The sequence below is a fragment of the Syngnathus floridae genome, chromosome 2 (assembly GCF_059516105.1).
Source record: "Syngnathus floridae isolate MCC-2025c chromosome 2, RoL_Sflo_1.0, whole genome shotgun sequence".
NCBI lineage: Eukaryota > Metazoa > Chordata > Actinopteri > Syngnathiformes > Syngnathidae > Syngnathus > Syngnathus floridae.
In genome coordinates this window covers 15,664,797-15,681,932 of record NC_142414.1, presented here as the reverse complement: position 1 = coordinate 15,681,932, position 17,136 = coordinate 15,664,797, and the positions used below count along the sequence as shown (strand labels likewise).

At 38.6% G+C, this 17,136-nt stretch overlaps 3 protein-coding genes and 1 long non-coding RNA gene across 6 annotated transcripts in view; 2 read left to right on the top strand and 2 right to left on the bottom strand.

Moving 5' to 3' along the window:
* Positions 1–870: 870 nt before the first annotated feature.
* prkx (protein kinase X-linked) lies at positions 871–6,886 on the top strand. 2 transcript variants are annotated; one of them, XM_088368645.1, is made up of 8 exons: positions 871–1,374; positions 1,992–2,160; positions 3,108–3,371; positions 3,628–3,747; positions 4,255–4,350; positions 4,709–4,766; positions 5,163–5,240; positions 5,612–6,886. In XM_088368645.1, exons 1-8 carry the CDS (start codon positions 1,233–1,235, stop codon positions 5,735–5,737), a joined length of 1,053 nt encoding a protein of 350 aa, XP_088224771.1. In that variant the 5' UTR covers positions 871–1,232; the 3' UTR covers positions 5,738–6,886. The 2 variants fall into 2 exon arrangements, with proteins under 2 accessions (XP_088224771.1, XP_088224772.1); XM_088368646.1 differs by lacking the exon at positions 871–1,374 and adding an exon at positions 1,482–1,621.
* LOC148402147 (uncharacterized) lies at positions 1,028–3,460 on the bottom strand. The gene is made up of 2 exons (XR_015857090.1): positions 2,655–3,460; positions 1,028–2,181 (listed from the first exon to the last, which is right to left on the bottom strand). It is a non-coding gene; the product is annotated as an uncharacterized LOC148402147 (long non-coding RNA).
* A 728-nt stretch (positions 6,887–7,614) lies between the features above and the next one.
* cd99 (CD99 molecule) lies at positions 7,615–16,085 on the bottom strand. Of its 2 annotated transcripts, XM_088368654.1 has the most exons (13): positions 15,827–16,080; positions 13,838–13,870; positions 13,526–13,585; positions 13,269–13,301; positions 12,809–12,859; positions 12,674–12,712; positions 12,291–12,344; positions 12,097–12,165; positions 11,974–12,006; positions 11,433–11,453; positions 9,230–9,346; positions 9,087–9,137; positions 7,615–8,806 (listed from the first exon to the last, which is right to left on the bottom strand). In XM_088368654.1, the coding sequence occupies exons 1-13, from the start codon at positions 15,885–15,887 to the stop codon at positions 8,778–8,780; spliced, it is 651 nt and encodes a 216-aa protein (XP_088224780.1). In that variant the 5' UTR covers positions 15,888–16,080; the 3' UTR covers positions 7,615–8,777. The 2 variants fall into 2 exon arrangements, with proteins under 2 accessions (XP_088224780.1, XP_088224781.1); XM_088368655.1 differs by lacking the exons at positions 7,615–8,806; positions 9,087–9,137; positions 9,230–9,346 and adding an exon at positions 10,050–10,601 and having other exon boundaries at positions 15,827–16,085.
* The window catches only part of dhrsx (dehydrogenase/reductase (SDR family) X-linked), an 8,740-nt gene continuing 6,468 nt past the window's right edge, over positions 14,865–17,136 (top strand). The window contains exon 1 of the mRNA XM_088368647.1: positions 14,865–14,881. The gene's annotated coding sequence lies outside the window, so the exon portion shown is untranslated. The remainder of the gene's footprint in view (positions 14,882–17,136) is intronic.

The following is a 17,136-nucleotide window of genomic DNA, read 5'->3' as shown; positions in this document are numbered from 1 at the left end:
ATTTTGCAGACCACCTGGAATACCGCCACGGACCACTAGAGATCCACGGACCACCGGTTGACCCCTGATGCAAGGGACTCACGTGCTCTATATAGGGTCTGAGGGATTATTGCTCGGTTGAAGCAAATCTTTTTGGGTAAATTTTAAGGAATGCAATACCCAAGCGCTGAAATTTGAATGCATAGCCAATTATAATAGCTTGTTTCAAAAGTATCTGTTGTCTAAATACGGTGCATTAGTCGTACTTGTAAATATATGAAATTGAAGAATTAATTATGAAGACAAGAAGATGACAACAGGGTCCGTATAGGAAGGAGAAGGCGAAATGACCATCACCCTTCACCTGCTCTCTCCCTTCTAGTTGCCTGGCAACCATCACAGACCCCACCCCATGCTGCATTGAAATCAGCCTCCCCTGATTTCTTGTTTGGCAAGAATGCTTTACAAAACCATTTAATGTGATAGTGCCCCCGAGGCAAGGACATTGCATATAAAGCTGCCAGAGGGTCATAAACAGACCTATCATCCAAAAGTGTAGAAATACAGATCGTGTGTGGCAGAAGGGAGGAACAATGTTTATTCCATGACAGCAGAAGCAACAACAACAGACAATAACACCCCACCCCTAAATATAGGCCTGCTGGGTGAGAGGCCTGGTACTCGGGTAAAAAGTACAAATACTGATTCAACTCCTCGGAGTAAATATTGTTTACTATTTTTTAAGTACTTACTGAAATCGTTTTAAAATGTTTTTTATTCAGAAAATACAAAAAGATGGTTTGAAAATAAAAACAAACTCCACGCCAGTAGGCGGCGTCAATTCATATTATATCATGGTTGTCAACCGCCACTAAACCCAGAAGAAAAACTACGATGCGCATGCGCACCAGTGTGCTTTCGGCGAAAATATTATGAGGAAATGCGGAGGCGTAGGATTCGTCTATCTACATATTTTTAAGATGCTACACCTCTTTGTAGTTTCAAATTATTTTACAACTGTTGCGATTTAGTCTTTAACTCGTTTTCAAGCTAGCCACTCAGCTGTCGCTTTTTCTTGTCATCAACTTCTTTTGTCTGGAGGCCCAAATGTTCACTGACTGTACCTCGGATAAAATGTCACTACGTTTTTGATATCTTTCTCCTTTAGTTCATTAATGAAATATGACATGGCTTATTTATTTCCACCTCCGACATTTTTAAACCAAAATAATTATTAACCTCGGACATGACTCATGGCGTCCTCCAAAGCCGATACCGGAGTAAGCAATGAGACCAATTGCTCGAAAGAAAATAATAGCAGCAGTTCCTTGGATGAAGCATCAGACAACCACTCTAGGTACTGCCTTGACGACCTGGTGAGCATCGCCACAGTAGGTAAGTTTTCCATTACATCATAAAGGGGACACATGAAAAAAATATGTCAGGATTAAAATTCACCCCCCCAAATAATCTGGTTTTATTTAAGGTTTGTTTTATTTTGAGTGGAACACCCACTTTGGGTGCGTGGCTCTTTTCGTCTCCCCAAATTCAGCCTGTCCACGTCATTGACGGAAGGAGGCAAGCATGATGATGTTTCCTGGCCTGGTTTGTCACGTACTGTTGTCACCTAGTGTCTGTAACGGTGATTAATTTAAAATTTACATTCCTACGCTTGTCCACTTTAGCCTGTGAAAATATAAAATTGATCTGCACAATATTTGAGATTTATTGACTTTTAAATTAACCATGAACGTGCAATGACTCAGTTAACTCAAAGCCTATCTGAACTCAATTGTATTTGCTTAAAGGAAAACAATGATTTTGAATGTTCAAATAGTTTCTGGTCGCTGCCCTGACTCCTACCAAGACATGTGGGGCAGGGAGGGAGGGCATGGCCATATTACTCTTTTCCAAATTGCAAAATATAAAATTAGGCCTTTGGGAGATGGTAATCCTCCAATGAGCTCTGTTTGATGCTTGCTTCCTTTCTCCCTTGTGTCCCTTTTGCTTAGGTACAGGAACTTTTGGGCGAGTATTCCTAGTTAGGGACAAGAAGAGCAGGACCTACTATGCTCTGAAACAGATGAGGATCCCTGATGTGATCCGCCTGAAGCAGGAGCAGCACGTACACAACGAGAAGGCGGTCCTGAAAGAGGTCAACCATCCCTTCCTTGTTCGACTGTGAGTTTGTTCTTCAGTTTCCTACAAGATTTCATGGGGGGAGTAACTTTCCAAAACATCAGAAGATATGCTCTCATATTTGTTACTTAAGATGTACTGCGATACCTCACCAACAATGAAACTGTACTACTGTATTTACAACATTCCAGGTTGGGAAACCCCAATATCGTGAAGAATTGAACATTGTACAGTATGTTTATCCAGCTGTTTCTGATAACATGGTCATTTGACATTTATAGCAGTCAAATGAGTTAAACACCTTAATATTCAACCAAACCATATAATTTAGTTCTGCAAATTTCTGCTAGCTTAAAGCTAAAATAATGCAAAACGCTATGGAAAGTTAGCATCAATGTTATGGTCAACCCTCAAACCATTGCTACCTTCTTACAAAACGTTCATCATCCATTTAAAAATCCTTTGAGCTTGCCAGAATTTGAAAAAGCAGAACAATTTCTCGAGGATGCTTTAGCCAATAAACAGTAAACATTTACCTTCCTCAGCATACAATTAATATTTCCATCAAGCAGCACTGCCCTACTCTACTTAAAGATTCCAAAATTAGTACTATTCGCATCACACATAGGCTTCTTCAGCTCTCCTTTAACAAAAGTAGCAATAAGTCTTTTCTAACTGTTTGCTTTTTTAACTTCAGTATCATGATGATAATTAGCTCTTTTATCCTTTGTATTATTAACAAATAAAACCTTGTGACATCATTTGTTATTCATCACAGGAGAACATTTATCAAACAAGTCATTGTTGACATAACTACATAAATGCTTGTGCACATACAAACAAAATTGACGCCACTCCTCTGATAACAAAACAAAACAAATACAATGTTATGGCTTCAAATTAACCAAAGTAATTGTCAGGCGACTCAATAAAGATTAGGAAATGCCTTATTGACTGTACACTTGACAACATTTTCTTTTCTTTGTCAGGTTTTGGACGCACCATGATGACTGCTTCCTTTATATGCTGATGGACTACGTGCCCGGCGGCGAGTTATTCAGCTATCTTCGTAGCCGAGGCCGATTCAGTAACGCCACCGGTCTGTTCTACGCCTCTGAGATTGTCTGTGCGATCGAGTACCTCCACTCCAAAGACATAGTTTACCGGGACCTGAAGCCTGAGAACATCCTGCTGGACAGGGAAGGCCACATCCGCTTGACTGACTTTGGTTTTGCGAAGAAGCTTTCTGACAGGTAAAGTCACTATCCATGTTGTCGATTTGTTCAGATTTCTTAAGAGTTGCACTTCCAAGTTTATTTCCTCCACACGCCCAAAAAAATGTTTGGTTTCATTTCATTCTGTTAAATAAAGAGGGAGCAAGTTGTATGATACAGACATAGTGAAGAGTTTCACAAGTGACTCCGTAAGCTGCAAAGGGTAAATCTAAAACATGGCTAACAGAATGTTGTAGAAGCCTGGCATCATTTTTGTCTTTCTCTTTCGGAGTAGAACCTGGACTCTTTGTGGCACCCCTGAGTATCTCGCTCCAGAAGTTATCCAGAGCAAAGGTCATTGCCGTGCAGTGGACTGGTGGGCTCTTGGCATTCTCATCTTTGAAATGTTGGCTGGGTGCGTACTGCTGTAGACACACTACTCATTTCGAAGTCACAGCTACTGATTGTCAGCAGAAGCCAGAAATGGCCAGAAGCTGAAGAAAACAAAGTATGTACCTAGCCTAACGTAGAAACAGAACCATTATGTTGGAATATCATGTCTCAAAAGAAATATGATTGTGTTTGCATGCTACAAAATGTCTAGAACCATTACACACAGTTTAACATCAATTCACATTCTCAGTCATTGTGCTGGGTGAGGTCAGCATGTGTACCGCGCAATATCCTCCCCCTTTTGAATTTTCCTGAAAGTTGACTTCTAATGTGTATTTCTTCATGTATGACTACTTTTAAACAAGAGTGGTGTGCCGTGAGCTGGTTTGCCACTGTGCTCAGCGAGTCACCAAGTCTATGGTCACCAAGGCAATGATAAAATGATTCACATTATTAGCTCGCGCAGAGTCACCTTCAAATCTCGTGTGTTCGCAACCAAATAATTGAAGTTCTTATATCTTCTCTCCAGGCATCCACCCTTTTTTGATGACAATCCATTTGGAATCTACCAGAAGATCCTGGCGGGGAAACTGGATTTCCCACGGCATCTGGATTTCTACGTCAAGTAAGCTTTCATACATAGGAGAAAAGCAGATCTTTTGCATCTCACGAAAGAATTTCCCCTTGTACAAAATTTAAACATTTATTTTTTGGATTGCACTACTTGTATGTGTTCCTCACGTTGAAAATCACTATTGCATACAGTCAAATACATTTCTGGAGTACCTGATGACATGCTTGACTATACTTTTAGTGTGAAGTCAAAATAATATATATAAGATTTCAATGCCATGTCAAAAATTCGAATACATAATTATTTCTGTGAACTTTATTGTATTTTATTCTGTGCGTGGTTTGCCACTAGGGGGTGCCTTGGTGCAGCAATCTGGGTGAAAATTTTACAGACTGATTTTTTTCCACAGAGACCTCATCAAGAAATTTCTGGTAATTGACCGAGCCAGACGGCTGGGCAACATGAAGGTCAGTTTTTCTCTTCTGTTTTTTGAACAACTAAAAACTAATACCATGTATAAAACTTCATATTTGCTACATTGGAGTTTTTGTGTTACACCGTCATTGTATATAAACAGTTCCTTGTCAATACAAGTTTATTTTTTTGAAAGCTTTAGAACTATTGTGTAAAATTATACAAATAAGATAAAGCTGGTTACTTTTGTCAGCGTGACGGCTGTTATTGTGTTTTTGTTCAATTTAACGAGTGATTAAAACTTGAATTTCTTATTTCTCTCAAAATCAATTTAAATGGATGTCTTATGCCTATGTGCATATTTCCAAAATTCGTCACATCTTTTTTTTTTTTAAATGAGGTTGTTGGTAATTTCATATTAAATGCACGCCTTCTATCTTTTGCTTCAGAATGGAGCAGATGACGTGAAAAAGCACCGTTGGTTCAAGGCCATAGATTGGGAGACAGTTCCACTGAGAAAACTGAAAGTAAGTCATTTTGGAACGTTTAAATAGTTGTTCAAAGAACCATATTGAGTCGTTTGAATTTAAAGATGCAAGAGAAGTGGGAACATTGTCTTTTGATATCGACATACATATGTTTAAGGAGTACAGTGGCATGAAAGGTGAAATTTTACGGGCGCAAGTAGAAAATGTAGGAGTGCACACTGTAAATTGACTTGTGGAAATGTTACTTTTCCATTCATTTTAATGTAAAAGAATGATTTTACAGTCTAAAAAAAATCATCAGTTTAAACTATAATAAATAATTGATTAGTTGTCAAATTTAAAAAATTAGGTTAATTAATTTGAATGAACTGCAGAGCTTGTAACTGGAACATTTATGGCTAACTCCACAGCCTCCAATAGTTCCCAAAGTTTCCCATGAGGGCGACACTACAAACTTTGAAGTTTATCCCAATGACGAATGGAAAAAAGACCCATCTGTTCCACCGAGAGACTTGGAGATCTTCAAAAACTTCTGACAAGTCAGATAGAATGTTTTATTCATGGAACAAGTACTTCACAAAGAACAAATGTTCAGGAAATACAGTGGACCCCCATATGTTCACGGGTTGGCATATGCAAATTGACAGATTCAGATTTTTCTGGTGCTTAATCTATGTTCGGTTGCATGGCAAAAATATTTTCATGGTAAAATACTTTCTACACTATGTATGCCATTTAGTGCATTGTAGTAACCGTTACTAGCTGTCCACTCAACCAAATGACCAAACCCGCTTATCCAATCACAAATCTAACTGTAACCATGTTAGAAATGTGATTCACAGTCCGAAAAGGAAGGGAGGATAAATTTGACAGTGATGTCTGTTGATGCTGCTTTGGGTCATGAGCATTTTGCCAAATTAGATCAAAACCAGCGTAATCTGTTACAACAGCTCAGAGGAACATCACTAAGCCTGCTTGTAACCGATTTGCTGTGCAGTCAAATGTTCATTATTTTACACTGCACTGTACCACTACAGTAATTCTTTATCATAATCATCAGAATTTTTCATGTGCACGTACTCCAAAGACTGTACTTTACATAGCTTACCAGTTTTCTATTTTCAAGGGAACAGCAATGTTGGGCGATGGAAGTCTCTGGGATCATAGTTATGCTTTAAACTCTGAATCACTTCAAGAGGCGCATCAGTTTCTTGTGGGAATTGGTCATTTGCGGTTGGGCTTGGTCCCTATCCCCCCCGCGAATATTTGGGGTCTGCTGTATTCATATTACTCAAAGTTGGCTCATTACAGCTCTTTGTCTCCCTTTAAATTCTAACCATCATACCACAAACAGGGTTTTTATACTCTGGTCAACTGTCCGTTTTTTGTTGTCAATTTTTATTATTATTATGAATTTTTCTGAGCCTAAACATGCAAGAAAAAACAAGACTGTTAATTTCTACTTTTTAAAACGTTTGTATTTCATTGCAACGGCCTATTACTGTCTGACCTCTGAACCCTGTGACCTTTTGGCCAGAAGCAAGTATTACAGGAAAATACTACTTTTTTGTTTACAAAAGGCAGCAAAAAGGTGCCTTATGTTTTTGCTACTTAATAATTTCACTTGAAATGTGTCCTCAACTCCTCGTTGTGACGTGACTCAAAATAAAATAATTAAAATACTAGTTGTTTTACGGTGCTCATGGTTCTCCTTTCTCCAGTATTGCTTTTTTGTTACTGTGGTCAAGTGATATTAGAACAAGGCAGCAGTGCTCCAAACAATGCATACTATATTCCCTTTTAAAATATCTGTTACTAGACCACAACCAAATGAAAAACGATAGGAACAACATTTGTACATATATGTACATATGCTGAAAGTATTTGGTCTGATTCGCTTTTTCTACATTTCACTGTTACAAAATATAAAAATGAATTAATTTTTTCCCCTCAAAATTTTACACCTAAGCTCCATAATGACATAAAAAAAATCTTTGAAGTGTATGAAAAATTTCCAGCCATGTCTTTGAAAAAAACATAACCAAATGAAATAGGAAAAAAGGTTAGCGCTGAATACTTTGGGAAAAAAAATTATGATTCATAGCAATTGCAAACAGACTTCTGACAAAGACATAATGACTCAATTGTTTGACTCACAGAATTGTGAGTACTGAAAAATGGAATGCTGTTTTCAATTCTGCGTACTTTTTAAAATACAGAAATCAAAATGCATTTCTGATTTGAATTGTTTTGTCACGATGAGTCATTTTCACTTAATCTTGCAAATTCTTATTAGGAGGGGCTTAACAAATTTTTTGTTGTGATATAAACAACTATCAATGATTCTGCTGTCTAATATCCAAATCTTAAAATGTATTCAACACGCAGGTTTAATATTGAAAACAAATGCAAATCTCTCCCTTCACTTTTAATTCCAAACACGTACAAACAAATTACATTCACACATGAAAATACAGTAGCACCCCGATGTATGAGTTTAATTAGTTCCATGACTGAGCTTGTGATGAAGCTTCCCCCCGCTCAAAATCCCCAAAACTTCTGAACAACAACCAGCAAACTCAAACGTCGATGCACCCCAATATGATACCACTAACAACAAAATACAATTGTCTTCCATTCCTACCAGTAACCAATCTCATAAAAAAAAAAAAACCCTGTACCAAGAACAGGGGCGGAGCTACGTGATGGGCCCAATGGTGACCACGCGCAAAAGTGATTCTTTGGAGCGGATAATTATTTCTTCCGAACATCCATTTCCTTACACTGATGCACTTGGATACTCTGCCACCATTTATTTAGACTGACAGTCTATCTAAAACCAAAAGTATTGTTACTATTGAACTGCATGCAAGATATCAAAGTATCATTCACAAAAGTGAAATATTTTAAACTTGTAGCAAGCATTAATCAAGTTTACTACCTTTGCACTTAACGCATCATCAATGACAGAAGAATTGGCAAGTAAATCAGTGCATGAAATCGAAGTACAATGTGAAAAGCAAGGAAACTGGTCAATTTAATTGTGCAAAACGTTGCTTTTTACTCTTTTTTTTTTTTTTTTTCTTGGTAGTATTATTAGTGTGTTGGGCAAGGTGGATAAACATGCATTTTATTTAATGAAACCCTAACTGGGCAATAATTTGCGATGTCTTCACGTTGTACAACTGTGATTCATTATTCAAAGCACCTTTGAGTGGTTGTGGCACCCCGGCCCACACCACTGAAAAAGTTCTGACTCCGCCCCTGCTTTTCAATACTTCTATTATTTAAAAAAAAAAATTTAAAAAAAAACTTCATACACAAAACATTTTTATGACACATGACATTCGGACAATAACAAAAAAGGACCACACGGTCTTCTGAAATGACAGCTTAAGGTGTCCTTGCAGAAGTGTTACCATTACATGATAAAGCTGCTAAAATGTATCCGCCAAGATAAAAAAGCCAAACATCAAGCAGCAGAAATATGAGAGACGATGCTATTGTACAAAGAAACACGGACACTTTAGTCGTCGTTCCGTCAAGGAGGCTTGTTTTTTGCGGAGAAGGGGCTGTCTAGGACGTCCTGAGCAAGTTGCTGTAAACTGAAATCAAGAAAAAAAAAGATGAGAGTGGAGTTTGAATGTGATTGGTAAATTCTGAAGGCAGCCCAGTGAAAAGAGCTTATCTCACTTGCTTATTTTTACTTCACCTCCCTTAAAAATGTTTTGGTCCATTTCCCTGGTTTTGAAAGTGTCCAATTTGCGTATTTGATTAGAGGTGTGCAGACTTTTCATATCCATTGTTCATACGAGTAGCGTACATTTGTGAGTCAAAACGAACAGAAAAATGGTTTGGCAGTAAATTCATCACAAAATAACCTACCTTGAGGGTTAGACTGCGTAGGATGTGATTTACCACTTTCTGGGTCAGCGCCTGCTCACAAAATGTTTCATTTAGCACAGTCCTTGAAGACTGGAATCAGGTCAGACCGAGACGGCATGCGAGTAGTAATACGGGCTACGAACCTCCCTGTATCTTGAAACACAGTTTTTTCTTCTGATAAGCAAAGTAACTGGATGCCGCTCCTAAAAGAGCCACCCCGATAGCACTGACGATTCCTGCGATTTTTCCGGAACCGGCCTCTGCGGGACAAATGGAAATTCCATACAGTAAGCAACATCTGAGTTGTTTGAATTTACGTTGACTTGACAAATATCATAGAATATGATGACAACACAGTCCTCGACCCAGTTAGACCTTGACTTTAAAAAAGTACAAAATGATCATAATCTGCCCAAAATATTGAGCTCAGGTACATCCTATTAAAAATCAGATAGCATAGCACTTATTTAAAAATATGCAAAATGTTTAAAAGACACCGTAATTGTTGCATAGTCTCTTGCTTTATGAGTTGATCACAGTTAGATGTTTGCATTGACTATAAAAAGTGAACTTTTGATCGATTAACTCTTTCAGTGCCAGCTGTTTTTAAAGCACACCCAATAGAGAGTATTTTGGATGATCTTTTAGCACCCACAGAATGTTGTGTTTTGGACGCAAGCTATCAAAAGAAACAGTAGACTCTTGAAAACTTTCTGTTTCTAGCTTTTTGATGCCCAAACCTGTCGGACTTCCCGCGTGTTGGCTTGTCCCTCCCTCGTGGACATTACACCAGCCAAGATATCCCTCGTGCACTGCATGCCCAGCTAGTTGATACTAACAAAAGCACTCTGACAACTACAACTTGACAAGTGTAGAACCGATTGTTATTGTTGGCTACGATGAGAATGTGCTCGGGTGTGTCTTGACATGAGGTGGTGACAGGAAAAAAAAACGCAACTGTAATTATTGTTGTCAGTTGGTAGATACTTTATTGATCCCAACGGAACTCCTGCTCGCTTTAACATCCTGTCACGTGTCGTGACTATTAACAATATTAACAAAGAGTAATCCACAATAATGTCCCTTAGAAAACAGCCATCTATTCATGCAACATAGCCGCATAGAGTAGGCGTGACTCATGCTACCTCGTAAACAAAAGACAGCTCTCCAGCTACAGACACACCCATCAACATGCAAGCCACGATATTCAGAACATCAGGCGGGAAAGAACACTCAGAATCAATCCTACAAGCCTCCTGAGCTAAACAACGCACAACCAAGTCCATTTCCACGTGACTTCCTTTAGATTGTCATATCGGATTCAAGTAAGTTACTAAAAGCTGTAAACGTCAAGTACGGAAACAAAAAATAATCAGGGCATAGCCTGCACAAGCTCCATGGCCCTCTCTAAGAGCGGTACTAAGGTCTTTTTTATATTGGACATCCACATAATGATTTCCTCAGGTATGTTACAATTTAGCATCTTCAGGATTTGTCGCCACGGAAGGTCGGGATCTGCAACAACACAAAATTGCAGCATAGTTTTAGCCAGACAGACTAGACCAGGAGCCTCGATCCTTTCTAAAAGCTGCAAAAGCCAAAAACATGGCCTGGAAGTCAAGGAGGAGCCCTGTCCATCCATTCAAAGCCCAAACTTCAAGTGGCACTGTGCCACCAATAGCACAAATTGACTTTGCCCCCTGCGGCTGGCAAGCTTAAGCTGCCATTCAAATAATGTATTGCCACAAAGTACCTTGACATACAAGTTGAACTCATGACCAAGCTTCAGTTTACTTCTACGCCCAATATCATACATCTCTTGCAGTCCCCGAAACCACCACAAACACGTCTTTAGAACCATACAAAGCACAAACTGAGCTTTGTACCTTTAAGGAGGTGTGGCCTGGTGACTAACATCACAACGAGGCTCGGTTAATCTCTGTGTGAACGTCAGTCAGGAGTTTTGCCCGATTGTAGCTGCTTCGAAGTGTTGTCATTTGCTATTTGTATGTCTGTGCAGCTCAATCAATAATTGAAGGTATTTCGCTATTTTGTGTATGTCCTTTAGTAATAATTTGAATTTAGTTTTGGACATGATATGATATAACATTTCCAAACCGTTTCATAATCAAATCCATTCTCCACTAGCAGGATAAAGCTTAGATCAAACATAAAAACCCAAGATGCTCGCTTAGCAGTGAATTGTGACCACAGCGACCAAAACAGTCTTCAAACAGGAAAGAGGAAATGTGATTCATGGGCACAAGGGGTGATTTTATGATGCCAGCATAAGTCATAAGTTACCAAGACAAAAGGCGGAAAGGTAGAAGTAGAAAAAAACGTTACCTTGAGGCTGATCAGCACCACCTGAAAGGACGAGAAAAAAAACATGCCATCATGTTATTGAGAGACATCTAGTATAGCTAAGTAAGGTAACCAGTGAGGATTACTGTGTCTATAACGGCAGAATTTTCATACAGCTCCAACAATATAGTCAACATCACATCAGTAAACATGTGACGGGCAACACTAACTTTTTTCAAGTTTGTTATTTTATCTCCATGGCAACGCTATTTATACTCCTCCTCCTGGACATTACAATCACAAAGATATGATCTTGAAACAACAATTCAGCTATTCAAACACTCTATGGTTTTAATTTCCATAATCACAAACAAATGAGGCAAAACCTTAAAGAACAATTCAAACAACCAAATGTAATCAATTGATCACATGACTGCAAATATGGGAAGTGTTTATGATGAGTAAGTGCTTGGATGTGCATATATATCCTGTGCGTGATGTATAATTTTATGGAATAGTTCTGTCACACTTTTGACTGGTATGCTACCTGCAAAAAGTCATTATGTTGCAAGATTTAACATACCTGCATTGTTGTAGTTAGAATCTCCGGGGCGGCCTATGTTTAAAACAAAGTATGTTAGGCATTTCAAAAAAATCGAGTATTAGGTATAATAAAAATGTAAAATGTTCACAGAAAATGTCGTACCGTCATCAGGGTTGTAGTTTCCACCATCACTTATATCAAATAAGTCATTGTCACCAAAGTTACCACCCCCTATGTGGAAAATTCCAAAGGATAATATTGAAGACAAAATAGTACTTGCTATGCAAAGCATGTCAATGAGGAAAAGTGCTGCTGAAAACTTGTATAGAAATCAAGGAGACAATTTTCCAACTTACCTCCACCACGGTTTGGTGGGTTGACCACAGGTGTGTCAGGTTTGGGATTTGGGTCTTAAACAAAGAAAAGAGGGAAAATTATCTGAGAAACCGCACACACAACACACTTCTTGGGAAAAAGCAGACAGAGAGCATAACATTCCAAGGCCAATATACAAAGTATATTACATCCACTCGTCAGGGTCACAAATGTCTGTTAAGTCGGTGATTTTAACTCATTCACTGCCATTGACAGCTATAGACGTCAAAGATTCATTTTAACTGGACCGGCAGTGAATGAGTTCATGGTTTACTTGAACTATTCTTTTTAAAACATGTAATTGATGTGAGAGTTCCTTCAACATTGGGACAATGATCTCTGAAGGTTATTGAACGAGCATTACCTGGTTTAAGAGCATCGTCGAGATCAAATCCAAAGCTATCTGCATACAAAAATACAAGTTTGAGAGATGCAAAAGTAAAGGCTGTTTGTTATTGTAATCATTTTTCAAAGAAAAGAAAAAGATGACCAAATCTACCAGAATCTCCAGTATTCGTTGGCTTCTTCGGTTTCTCAGGTTCTGGTTCATCTTTAAAAGAAAGATACAGACAATGTATAAGCTTTACTTTAACCAATACTTTTTACTGTGAGTTTTTTGCGCAATTATAAATAAAGGAAATTAGAATGAAAATGATTAAAGTTTCCAATGATGAATTCAAAAATGGCCATGAGCTAATGCTAAAATTAGCTCTCTGTGTAAAGAAAAGGTAGGAGCAGCATCGATGGCAACAGTATAGACAAATTAATGTCCTTTTAAGTACTCACTGTAAAAATCTGCAATACGTTTTAAGATGCATTCAGCCATTACGTTATTTAGTATTTGTTTATTGAGTTAACGTTACACCTAAAAACAAAATTCAGCCTATACAATAAAAACTTGAAGGTCTATCTGGAGTGATTTTAAACCAATAATATCCATACTGGGATGTAAATTTTACCTGGTCCTAAGGCATCAAAAAGGTCCAGACCGCCTAACAAGAAGAATAGTTAAAATGTTAGTTTGGGGTAGCAATAGAAAAACAAAAACAATAATCTATCCATTAGGGTTTCACATAAATTGAGGCGTAGTACACTGAGGACTTGTCATTGAAAAATAATTGAAAAGTAACATTTCTGTCATATGTCCGTCCACTTTAAATACAAATCCATCATAATAAATAATTAAGCTTGCTAATGTTAAAAAAAGTATACAAACCATCAAGATCTGTATTGTCTGGAGATTTTGGTTGCTCTTTAGGTTTTGGTGGTGTTGGGTCTAGAAAAAAACAGAAAAAGTGTTGGGAATCTGTTTTTCATTCCATATAGGCACTTGCAACAGAAACAACATTTCTACTCAAATTGCTCACAGATCCTTTGAGCTCTAATCAACAAACTATGAAGAAACCACTCTTATCATAAACAACAATTTGCCTTAAATTGATGGAAATGTTCATATTATATAATTGACAAAAATATCATGTATAAAGCAGGCAAATATTCAGACAAGAAACTCCCCAGGACTACTCACCTACGTCATCGAGCGCATCAAACAGGTCAAATCCTGGATGAAAGACAATTTTGGATTACATTTATGGTGGTTTTACAGTTTTCTCCTCTAATTAATCAGAATTACTTTTTGAACCCAAGCACAACCATTTCGACCACAAAGTCATCAAGATCAAAATAATAAACTTAGCTATATTGTGTTGCTGTCCAAACATATGCGCCAATATGAACTATGACCCCAACCCCAATGCCCTAATCTTAACCAAACAAAAAGGCACTTCACAGAGCGTGACAACAATATCTGGCTGTAGTTATTGCAGCAAGAAGGTACTGTCATTTTGCATTTTGATTCATTTATTTTAGTCTCTGCCAGTTTACAGTTTGGTGATTTTGTGCCATTTCCAACCTGACAACAGGAGCCCAAAGCAGTTGACAAAATCAGACCATCCCAGAAGACAATATGAGAAACTTTGGCTTCTATTTAACATTTCTTAATGCAGAGTCACGTTCCACTGTGAGGAATTGTGGTGAGTCTTCATAAGTGCTTTCCTCTTCCGCACAAGCTTTAAATGACGGAACCGTTTGTGGGTCAACTGCTTTTGTTAATGCAAAGTGAGCAGAGTTGCATTATTTAGCATGAAAGCTTTATGCTGAGTTGATTACTTCTTTGATCATTTTTAAATTTGAAATGTTTTTATTATTTTCAAGTAAACTGATTGAAATGCGCATGCAATGTTTGCCATTTGGGACATGGGAGGGACACCTACGCAAGCATGGCATGCAAACTCCCCACAGTAAGGGCAGATATCTCGACATCTCGACTGTGGGATATCTGTGCTAACCACGACTGCTTCCTTTGAAACATATGGAAGCTTTAAAAATGCCCTAACCTTTATACTTTCTGCTTGTAAGCTTTATATAGTTTTCCAAGACAGGTCCCAGAGAAGAAACTCTCTGAGACTAAGGAAAGAAGACCTTATGGACACAACTGACAGAAGTCCAAGGCATCAAACCAAAGCTCCAGAAACATGAACTTCGACTGTAACATTTTGACAAACAAAAAGAGGTATTTTTTTGTTTATAAATAAGACAGTTTATGCTTCACTGTATTTTGTCCTGATTTGGGGACTTTTGTGTAATGTCACATTGTGAACCCATCTGAAAATGGGGTCACTAATGTGGTGCCAGTGGGCACTAGGTAGGACCACATTAGTAAGTAACCTGCAGGCTTGTTCTAAAAATAGCTCATCAATATTGGGAAAATGATTTCTTCGGAATGTTATAGAAGTGACAATTTGAAAATGTGAACATCGGCGGAGAGTTATAGAAAAAAGAAGTTGCATGGATACAGTATTTCCTTATTATTGTGAGAACTCGGTCACGTGACCAATCCACTCACATAAATTAATAATAACATACGTATCAATAACATTAATTTCAGGGAGCCTTTTGCATTGGTCAGCATTATACCCAAGAAGTAGCTTGCTCTCACCTTCAAAAAGGTCAGGTCTAGCCTAAGCTACATATTTACTTACATTTACTTTGCCATTTAGTAAATAAAACAAGACGATAACATTGTAATCCTGAGTAATTTTGCAGTAAAAAAAATGAACATTAGTTCACTGGTTTGAACTGTCGGAACCACCCGCGCTCTAGACTGAAGTAATACGTACAGTATTTTCACTTTTTTTCCATTGCGTCAGTTTCCAAAGATTTAGTAATGGTGTCTGGATCATAATTGCAATAATAGTACTGCGCACTTTATAATAAGTCATAATTTAAATATTTCAAGGTAGGGTGTTAAGTTTAAGCGAAATCTAATGAACGCAACCTTCATGTTAGACGATGACTCAGAATCTCCGTGCAAAGAGAGGCAGTTTGGGGGACTCTATGATTAATAGTTGCTTGGCGACCACTGTGGCCGTATAGCATAAGAATACCGAAGGACTGATTATCTCGGCTTTCAAACAAGAATTATGCGATCACAACACAAAACGGGGGGGAAACTTGCCGTCCTGCGTCAATGCCCCAGTCACCAGGAGAAGTACAGCGGGTAGCAAGCAAAACTTCATCTTGACAAAAAAAAAGGATTCACTCCTCAGTTTTTCGGTCTCCAGACAGGAAAGAAAGTTACATGAAAATGAGGTATGTGGTTCGAGGGCGTTCCAATGTGCGTGTTTAGCTCGGGGATATTTCAGGGAACAGCGCAGGAGAGAACACGACTGCTCTGTGGTATCCAGTTACAAAAGCGTTCATGAGACAACTTGGTACCAGATCAACTGGGTGTGGCAGGGCGTTTCTCTAAAAGAAAACATGTTCAGTTTGTGTGACTAATTAAATGACTCACCCAACTGGGCAGGACAATATTTTTTATATATGTATATGCCACTACGCACCAGCCGAGATTGTAACTTTTCATAATGCTCGATTGAGTCTTGACACTTTCTCAAATCCTCTTTTTTATATATATGTATAACAAAGAGGATTTTAGAAAGTGTCAAGAACATATAAAGAAGAGGATTTGAGAAAGTGTCAAGACTCAGTCGCGCATTATGAAAAGTTACAATCTCGGCTGGCTGCGGAGCGGCAACTTTCACGTTAACCTCTACTCCCACCTAGTGCATTCAAGGTGAAGTACATTTTGAATGTGTTTTAAAACGTCAACAAGTGATTGAGCGCTTATGACACTCGTTTTTGATACCTGCGCTCTGAATTTTCGAACGGTAACTTTGAATAGCCCTCTAAATTTCTGCACGGTAGGGAACCAGTGTGCGCTTCACGTATATTTTCGAACACGCCCCAAGTCATTCATTTACTCAACAGTCCGGGCGCCATTTGCAGCATTTAAAGTCCATCCATTTCCCGTACCGCTTGTCTCCACGGGGGTCCCAGCAGTCATCGGGCAGTAGGCCGGGGACAACCTGAACCGGTTGCCAGCCAATCGCAGGGCACACAGAGACGCACACCCATCCGCGCTCGCACTCACACCTATGGGCAATTTGGAGTGCTTTATCAGCCTACCGTGCATGATTTTGGGATGTGGGAGAAAATTGGTGCCCGGAGAAAACCCACGCTGGCACGGGGAGAACATACAAATTCCACACTAGGATGGCTGGAGGTGGAATCCAACCTGCACCCTCCGAACTGTGAGGCAAACGTGCTGAACAGTGCTCCACCGTGCCGGCCGCAGTTAGTTATATTGAAAACTCTTTATTAACGTGGATAAACCCCTTAAAATTAAACATCTCGTTTATGGAAAAAAAATTGAATAAAATTTTGTGTCTGATTAATTTGATGACTTCATACAGGGAAAAACCCATC